The sequence below is a fragment of the Daktulosphaira vitifoliae genome, unplaced genomic scaffold (assembly GCF_025091365.1).
Source record: "Daktulosphaira vitifoliae isolate Bord-2020 unplaced genomic scaffold, ASM2509136v1 Scaffold_1, whole genome shotgun sequence".
NCBI lineage: Eukaryota > Metazoa > Arthropoda > Insecta > Hemiptera > Phylloxeridae > Daktulosphaira > Daktulosphaira vitifoliae.
Window position 1 is genome coordinate 58877337 of NW_026099572.1, and position 9968 is coordinate 58887304.

Here is a 9968-nt window from a genome sequence, read left to right on the forward strand (position 1 = left end):
AAAAAAAAAAATTTGTCCCGACGACCTATCTTCTATGCGCAAATGGCTACCGTATTCAAAAATATGCTATTTTTCTATTAAAATTCTAGGTTTTGTATTTTATTTTATTTTAAAATATCTTATTAGGAGAATATATTGACTTTCATGAATATTATATAATTTAATTGACATAGAATAAAATTCATAAGACATAAGAAATTAAACTTATTAAATTTTTTTACTTTTTTAAAGTCCAAAAAGTAATTTTTAAATTTGAGTTAGCTTAAATAGCCAATTTTATCATGCAACTAAAAGCAACGAACAGTTGCCGAATGGGTAACATCTTGATCTTACACGCCTAGGGTACGAAGGTCCAAATTCGTCTGTGACATCTAAAATTTTGCCATTTTTTTTTGAGTTAGAATAAAATTTTCAAATCATTTGATATTTATCTTATTTAGATTCAATAACTTCAATAAATATTAAGGATCCCATCACTTAAGTCTCCCCTCGTGAGAAGAAATTTATATTCATGTTAATATTATTTCACAATGTGGTCTTTTTGTAGCTACGATTTATTTTGACAACCCTCTCTAGACCTACTTATTTCAATGATACGTCAAATGATTACAATTCGTATTTAGTTTATATTTAAGTTATTACTCTTAAAAATAAAAAAAATATTCTTTATTCAAATAAAAAGTAGCATAACCAGATTCTTCATACAAACAATTAAAATCATTAATTTCTAATATTCTTTAAGTATTTATTGTCTAATTAGATTTGATATGATAAAAGTATTCAACTACAAAAGTAAATAATTTTACTTTGTAATTTATTAATTTTTTAACTCTATTTGTGTGTGCTACTACCAGTCTATAATATTCCAAATTTTTTTGTAACATGTTGCTATATAAATCTTAAATTTAAAAAAAAAAAGATTTTTAGTTTCACCTGAATTTAACAATGAATTTTTACAATTATAATCAAATTTTATAATACACTCAATTGAGTAAATCTTTTTAACAACTTTTTTTTTATTGGTTTTTTTAGATAATAATCATTAAAATTAATTAAATTCTGAATATTTCCATTGTAGAATCTTTTTAAACGCCAAAAGTTAATTAGAAATGAATTACTATGATTTTTATTTAAGTGATCTATTATTTTTTTATAAATCTAACTCTTTACCTGCCCACAAGAGGGATTCAAAATATTAATTTTTTTTTTTAGTTAAAGTAAATCATTAAAATTAATTAAGTTCTCAATATTTCAATTATAGAATCTTTTCAACAAACAACAAAAGTTCCTAGGAAATTATTACTATTACTTCTATTTAAGTTATCTATTACCATAAAAATGCAAAAAAATATTGAGCTTTTCTGATAAATTTACAATAAATAGTAATTATAAAACTTTCTGACTGCATATTGATCTTAACGATACAATTTTTTTAATTGTCATAAAATTTTCTATTTAATTATGTCAATGTCAAACTTACCAATTGAGCTAAAAGTTATGGTAAAATAAATTTTTTTTTTTTATTATAAACATTTACAACAATCAACTTTAAACGATTAACAAAATAGGTTAAATATGTCATTTTCCTTATTTTTAACTTATTAATAATCAAATTAATATTAAATATTATATCAAATCAGTATTAATTTAAAACAATTTTTTTTGTTCTTAATTATTTTTTTTTATATGTAAAAACTATTTTTTAATAATATTAAAACTTAGAAGTTATAGAAAAAGTCTAATTGCACATTTTAAAACATCGCGAAAAGTTGATTTAGAATAGTATATTTTTGTTTCTGATGGAAGTTCCTTGTAGTCCAGTGTATAAAACTTATAACTTTGTTAATTGTTATAACTTTATCAAAAATGACCAAATCAGTATATTTTTTTTTATTTAGATGCATGTCTTTATCTATCATTTGGTTTTTTTTATAAATCTAACCCTTTACCTGCCCACAAGAGGGATTCAAAATATTAACTTTTTTTTTTTTAGTTAAAGTAAATCATTAAAATTAATTCAGTTCTGGATATTTCAATAGTAGAATCTTTTTAAATATCAAAAATTACTTAAAAATGATTACTATGATTTCTATTCAAGTACTCTATTACGATAAAAATGCAAAAAAATAATGAGTTTTTCTGATAACTATACTGTAAATAGTAATTATAAAACTTTCTGACTGCATATTAATCTTAAAAATAACATTGTTTTAATTCTCATAAAATTTTCTATTTAATGATTCATTCTAGTCAACGAAGGAGTAATTTTGCAGAATAGCAGAAAAAATTCCCAACAAACTTTTTTTTTTTTTGTTTTAATTAGGCAATTGGTGGATTATTCCAAAAGCAACATCAACTCTTATTTCTTTAATTATATCATGATTAGTAGTTCTTTGATTTTAAAATATAATATATGAATATATACTAATTATAATTATTAAATTTAGTATGAAATTGATATTTAATATTGTAATTTAAACGGAGAAATTATAAAAATAATAAAGAAGTTATATTTTGCTTTACTTTTACGTGTATAAAAATTTAAAGGGCTTGATACAATAATTTTCAATAAAAACTGTTTGTTACTATAAAAAAATGCACTGGACTACAAGGAACTTTCATCAGAAGCAAAAATATACTTTTCTAAATCAAATTTTCGCGTTGTTTTCAAATCTGCAAGTAGACTATTTCTATCACTTCTAATTTTTTATATTATTACTAATTATATATATAAAATAATAATTAAAAGAAAAAAAAATTTGTTTTCAAATTATTACTGATTTGATTTTTAATATGTTAAAAATAATCAGTCCAAATTTTCAATTTTAACCTATTTTTTTGGTTCTTTAAAGTTGATGAAAAATTTTTGATAAAGATTTATGAAAGTTTATAGTAAAATAAATTGAATATATTACCATAACTTTTAGCTCAATTACAAGTTTAAAATTGACATCTAGGCCTGTCAACAAAGGAAAAATTGCGGAAAAAATTTTGTTTTTTTAAAAGTTGAATTAAAATATGTATAATGACATACTAATAGTCCTCAAGATTGGAATTGAGCTTTTTTTTTAAATCCTCGCAAAAGTTCAAAAATATGAGCTTTCTTAATTTTCTCAAAAAAAAATATTTAACTTACAAAAAAAAGTTTCGCACAAAAGTTGTTTAAAAGACAATTATAAATAAAAATATAATCTTATATTTTTTCATTTAAACAAATATTTTTCGAGTTACATTACATTTAATATGAGTAATAAAATTTATATTCCATTTTTTTCATTTTACGGTTACTTTTTATCATGTTATACTTACATTAGACACAATGTTATAAATGCATATGTGTGTATGTGTGAGTTTATTTATTTATTGTATCATTAAAGTGTAGTGTATATTGAGATACAACCGATAGAGTAGGTAATTGATTTGACGCTATATTATTTAAACCCAACTAAACGCTAAATTGTACATTCCGAAATAACAATCATATTATGTCAATTGCCACCGGAATATCTGGTAATATTTTTCTTTTTCTTTGCCTTAATCCCAACTACTTGGGGTCGGCCACCCTTATCCTAAGCTTCCACTTGACACGATCTCCCACATCTTCTACGCTCACATCAGCTGTCCTCAAATCGCATTCAATAGCATCCCTCCATCTCTTTTTTGGTCTTCCTCTATCTCTTCTTCCTTCAACATTCATTTCTATAACTGTTCTTACAGCTTTCGATTCTTCTTTCCTCATACCATGACTAAACAATCTAAGTCTATTTTCTGTCATCTTATCCACGATTGACGCAACACCTTTACTTCCTCTAATATGCTTGTTCCTTATCCTATCTTCTCTAGTCACTCCACTCATGCAACTAAGCATTCTCATCTCTGCTACACTTATTCTCTGCTCTACTTTCTTATCAACCGCCCAACACTATGAACCATACATCATAGCTGGCCTCACAATTTCATACTAAATTTAAAAACTATAATTAGTATTTATTCATATATTATATTTTAAAATCAAAGAACTACTAATCAGGATATAATTAAAGAAATAAGAGTTCATGTTGCTTTTAAAATATTTCACCAATTTCTCTAAAGGAAACACTATCTACAGATTTGCATCGAAGCGTTTCTTATGATAGTGATTTTAATCACTGTCAGATATCATCTATACTTGTCCCATCTATGCCTCGACCCCACTGTGATACGTTTTTTAAAAATAAATGTTAATATGTTTTAGTTAGAAAAAAATATTGATATATAACTTATTCTTATAATTAAAGCTTATGTGATGAACTTTACTTTCAATATCCTCTTCAGAACTTGAACAATCTGGGCCTGTCAAAGTAAAAAATATATAGCAATTTTTCAAAAGTTATTAATAATTCAACATCGTGTCAAAATGAAGAGTGAGAACAAAAACCGTTCAGTAATAAAATAGCAACACCTGCGTCTCACCTCCAGCCATTATTTTAAATTAGTAAAAAATTCTGAAATACTAGTCCAAGTTGTTATCAACCAGTCATTCTCTATTATCATATTTATAATAATTCAACAAGTTTTTAATATTTTTATATCACGCCGAAAGGAGCAACCAGGCCAAATATATTTAATTATACAAGGTGTAAATGTATGGAACCATAGTAAAATATGAGTGAGTATATGATAAGGGGTGTAAAATTCGTATATATATAGCTTTAAGTATTGAACAATGGCTACCCAAAAGGTGCCTTAACTTTTAAAAATAGACAATTCTAGGCCCAAATAAATCCAAATGATTTTTAAATGATTAAAAACAAATGATGTTCCAAAAATTAAAAAAAAACAAGTTATAAATTAAATTTTTAACCATAAATTTGAAAATAAGTTTAATACATTTACCTCAAATTATTTGTAAGTTATATATTCAGTTAATGAAGGTTCAACTCATAAAAACTAAACTTAGCCGAAAGATAAATCGAAAATTAATTTTTTCTATAACTCTATTCATCAAATTTTGCCTATTAACACTTTTTAGATGTATTCAATTATAAAAATAATAATAAAAAATATGCAAAAAGTTAAAAACATGAATAAAATAAATTTTTAAATATTTTGTTATTCGACATTTTTTATAGACACATTATTAACAACAATGGTAATGTTATGTAATATTAATCTTATGTTATTAATTTTCTGCATATTATTTAAAACATCACCATCATTACCTACTCCTATATATAGTACATTTTGCTTACCATTTGAAAGTACAATACAACCATCTTGACCTATAAATATACATAGTACAGGGTGATTCATTAAGGATAAGACACTCGTTTACTCAGTGACTATTGAAATTTTTAAATTTTAGGTAAGGAAAATATTGTTTGATTCAAAAAATACTACAATAATATGTAGTAAAAAAAATGATATTTTTCATCCCTTTAAGGTTAAAAAACATTAACTTTAAACAATATTAGTTTTTTTAAATGGTAACACATATTTTTAATTTAATAAAATGTTTGAGTTTTTAATTTAATAATAAATGGCATTTGAATTTTTAATATAACTTAATTCGTTTATTAGATATAACCATTTAAAGTTTCAAATTTTTGAATTAATATACAGGTATAATACACAAGGGATTACAAATACAGGTAGCTAATTGGTTTTTTATAACATCGATATTAGCAGGTACACAGCGTTGTTATTATCAATTGTAGTAAGACACATTGTTATGAGTATATAAATACACTAACTGACAATACAGAAAATATATCTATTGATAATCATAATTGATAATAAACAATCCGTGACTGAGACAGCAATGTCATAAAAATCCAATTAGCTACCTGTATTTACAATCCCATGTGTACTATACATGTATATTAACTCAAAAATTTGAAACTTTAAGTGTTTATATCTAATAAACGAATTAAGTTATATTAAAAATTCGTACATTGTATTAAATTCAAAATGTGCTCTCATTAAAAAAAAATTAAGTTAATATTTTTTAACCTTGAAAGGATGAAAAATATCATTTTTTTTACTACATATTATTGTAGTGTTTTTTGAATCAAACAATATTTTCCTTACCTAAAATTAAAAAATTTCAATAGTTACTGAGTAAATGAGTGTCTTATCTTTAATGAATCATCCTGTATATTTATAGTAGTATTTGTATTTTTATTTTATACCACTAAAAGTATTCAAATTTAAGAGTATATGAAATTATTCATTGTATTACCATATTTGATTTCACAATAACTAAGATTTTTCTTTATCAAAAGCAATTTTCCTGAATAATAATGTAGAAACAAAAATAAATATAAATTCATATTGATATTTATATTACTAATATGTTTATTCGACTTATTGATATTTATTTATTGTTGTAATAATAGTATTAACGTGACAAAAATTATGTTATCATCTTATTACTCATATTATTGTGTATTTAAAGAAAATATTGTAAACTTTGATCACAATTAAATTATATGTCAATAAAAATATCTGGAAACACTAATGATGTTGATCCCTAATTGAATTAAAAGAAAAGTATAAAATACGGGTTAACGTGGCATAAAAAACTCACTTGCACTTAGAATCTCTGAATGTCAGTTAGTCCATCAACATCATCAGTGTGAAAAGACACATTTAAAAAAAGAAAAAAAAGAATACTTATTCAAAGGTAAGCAAATATGCTGAACATAAAATTTTAATATAAATAATAAAGTAAATAAGTACTTTTTGTAAAACTGAATCTATATAGAGCAGACTTCGTTTGAGCTGTTATTTTACGGTTGGCGATTGCTCTCGATTCAAGGTAAAAATTAAGCTAAGTACTTTTGGTAGAATAAAATCCATATAGAGCAGGTTTCGTTTGAGCTGTTATTTTATGGTTGGCCATTGCTCTGAATTTTTAGTAAATTAAAATTTACATACACATATGAATAGAAATATTCCTTTTTCTTTGGAATTATATTAGTAAAAAAAAAGAGAAAACCCTCGGAACACTGACCCCGATATAAAAAGTAACTCAAAAAAATTAATAATAAGGAATTAAGCTTAAGACCATAAGAGTCTCAATTATTTCAATATCTGCTCAACCAACGCATCTATACATAATATTATATATTATATATTATTCTTGTTCTTTTAACTTAATTATATTATATTATTCCCTCGTCTCTATCATTTTTGAGTTACAACATTATTAATTAGTTTTTATTGAATGTTACAAAAGTTTTAAATGTGCAGGTTCGTTTAGATATATATACACTTAAAATTTTAGAGCTCATGAAATTAATAATATTTAATAAGAGATCAAAGAACAGCAAAGGCATAGTTTCGAGAGTGGCATTGGATTAGATAACTATAGGTAATTTTTAGATATCAATTATGTATATAATTTGCTTAAATTACCATTATTTTCATCGATTGGACATCGGCATTTCGGGCATGTACTATTGGTTTGTAACCATTGGTCTAAACATACTTTACAATACAAATGTCTACAGAATTTTAAAAAGTACGATTCTAGGCTAAATTCATCCAAACAAATAGGGCATACTTCAGAATTTATGTAACAAAATAAAAAGTAAAATATTACAATACTAATATTAAACATTTTTAAATATTTAAGAAAAAAGTGTGCAACGTAAGCATTGACCGTCTGCTTTTTTCTTGATACCATAAATAGAAATACCCCGCACAGGGGGGTCGCGGCACAGTGGTGACGTGACATAGTTGGATCAAGTAAAATGATATCTGACAGTGATTAAAATCACTATAAAAAAAAACGCTCCAATGCAAATCTTTAGATAGTGTTTAATTTTAAAAAATTGGTGGATTATTACAAAAGCTACATGGTCTGCTATTTCCTTATTAATATCACGAATAAAAAAGAGATTATTAAAAAATATTATTTGTCATAAAAAAATTGTGTTGATCCATATACTTTTCAATAAGTTATAGCATTATAAAGTTTAAAATGTAAAAATAAAATCGAGAATTTTCACACAAAAATAGCATTCAGCAGCTTTTTTCACCGTAAAGACATAATAAAGTCCGAAATTTTTTTTTTCATAAAAAAATATACCAAATTATAAATAAAGACATCAAGCATCTATAAAAAAAAAATTTACTAATCCATAAAAGTGTCAGACTTTCCAGAACATTTTCAAACTTTCAAAAGTTAAGTGTAAAAGTAAATTTTTTGTGAAAAAGTTGTCATTTTACATCCCCTCCCCGGTGGACAGATATGGGGTCAGATTAATAAAAAAAATATACCAAATTATAGTTAAAGACATCAAGCATCTATAAAAAAAAAATTTACTGATCCATACATTTTCCAAAAAGTTATAGCATTATTAAGTTAAAAATATAAAAAAAAAACCCAGCGCAGGAGGTCGCGGCACAGTGGTGACGTAGCATAGTTGGATCAAGTATAATGATATCTGACAGTGATTAAAATAACTATAAAAAAAACGCTTCTATGCAAATCTTTAGATAATGTTTAATTTTAAAAAATTGGTGGATTATTCCAAAAGCTACATGATCTGCTAGTTCCTTATTAATATCCTGATTAAGATAAAGTATGTCGAATGAAAAAGGAATTATTAAAAAATATTATTTCTCATAAAAAAATTGTGTTGATCCGTACACTATTCAATAAGTTATAGCATTATATAGTTAAAAATAAAATAAAAAATTTTCATACAATAATAGCATTCGGTAGCCATTTTCACCGTGAAGCTAAAATAAAGTCCGAAATTTTTTTTTTTGCATAATAAAGTACATTAAATTTGCTTTAATTTAAGATATATATAAAAGTGTCAGACCTTCCGGAACATTTTCAAAAGTTAAGTTGAAAAAGTTAATTTTTTGTGAAAAAAATGTCATATTAAATCCCCCCCTGTGGGCTGGTAAAGGGCTAAATTTATGAAAAAAATATACTAAATGATAGGTCAAGACATCAATCATCTATAAAAAAAAATTATAATGATACATTTTTGAAAAAGTAATGTGTTTGTCAAAGTACTTTTGAGCGCTAATGTATGTTCATTTTTGAAAAAGTTATGGCAGTTTTTAATAAAAAAAATTTCGAAAATGAGTGATTTTAAAATTTGAAATATTTTTGGANGAAAATTAGCGATTTTTAAATTTGTAATTTTTTTGGAGGTTTCCCCCATTTACGGGGAACGAGGGAAATTTTTTCAATTTTGAAGGGTAATGTCTTCGACTAGATACGATTTGTGATCTTTTGACGTATCGTTGAAAGAAATCCGTTCGGTGAGAGCTGAGCAAAAGTGATAACAGACACAAAAAAAAAAAAAAACACATCATAGTAAAACCAATACCTTCTCAGTTTCTCATCAAAGCTAAAATGTACATAATATTGAATATTATATTATTAGTATCTTATAGTTCCCTATATATTTTAATTTATCATATGTGGCAATGATTTTTCTGCAATTTTTTCTCGATTATTTTTGAGTTAGAATTTTGCTTTTGAATAATCCACCAATGTCTTAAAATTAAACACTATCTACAAAATTGCGTCGAAACGTTTCTTATGATAGTTTTTTTAATCACTGTCAGTTATTATCTTTACTAGTCTCAATTTTGCCACGCTCAAACTGTGCCATGACCCCACTGTGCTACCATTTTTTAATATATATATTTTATTATATTATCAATAATTATTAAATTGAATTATCATACATAATGTTTCCAAAATGTAAAATATAATGAAAATTGCACAAAAATATGTATAAAAGGTGTGTCAATGAAGGATATATCCCCCTAATCCCTTCTGATTTGATAGATACTATCAGGATGACATTAAAAATGTGAAAAGAACTCTTAACTAAGGTTTTTACAATCACTATATGATAAATTAAAATATATATGGAACTATAAGATACTAATAATATAATATTCAATATTATGTACATTTTAGCTTTGATGAGAAACTGAGAAGGTATTGGTTT

General features: G+C 24.5%; 2 protein-coding genes across 4 annotated transcripts in view; one reads left to right on the plus strand and one right to left on the minus strand.

Annotated features, from left to right (window-relative positions):
• Positions 1–9004, minus strand: part of LOC126908715 (uncharacterized) — a 12284-nt gene extending 3280 nt beyond the window's left edge. The window contains exons 1-5 of one of the 3 annotated variants that reach the window (XM_050691029.1): positions 7399–8657; positions 6569–6583; positions 6221–6271; positions 5232–5261; positions 4297–4332 (exon numbers count right to left, since the gene is read on the minus strand). In XM_050691029.1, coding sequence (XP_050546986.1) covers positions 4297–4332; positions 5232–5261; positions 6221–6271; positions 6569–6583; positions 7399–7720 — 454 coding nt within the window. In that variant the 5' untranslated portion in view covers positions 7721–8657. Of the gene's footprint in view, positions 1–4296; positions 4333–5231; positions 5262–6220; positions 6272–6568; positions 6584–7398 lie in introns of all 3 variants that reach the window. The other 2 variants (XM_050691042.1, XM_050691039.1) reach the window with 2 other exon arrangements.
• Positions 1–9968, plus strand: part of LOC126894757 (uncharacterized) — a 239303-nt gene that overhangs the window by 130558 nt on the left and 98777 nt on the right. The gene's annotated exons all lie outside the window — the stretch shown is intronic.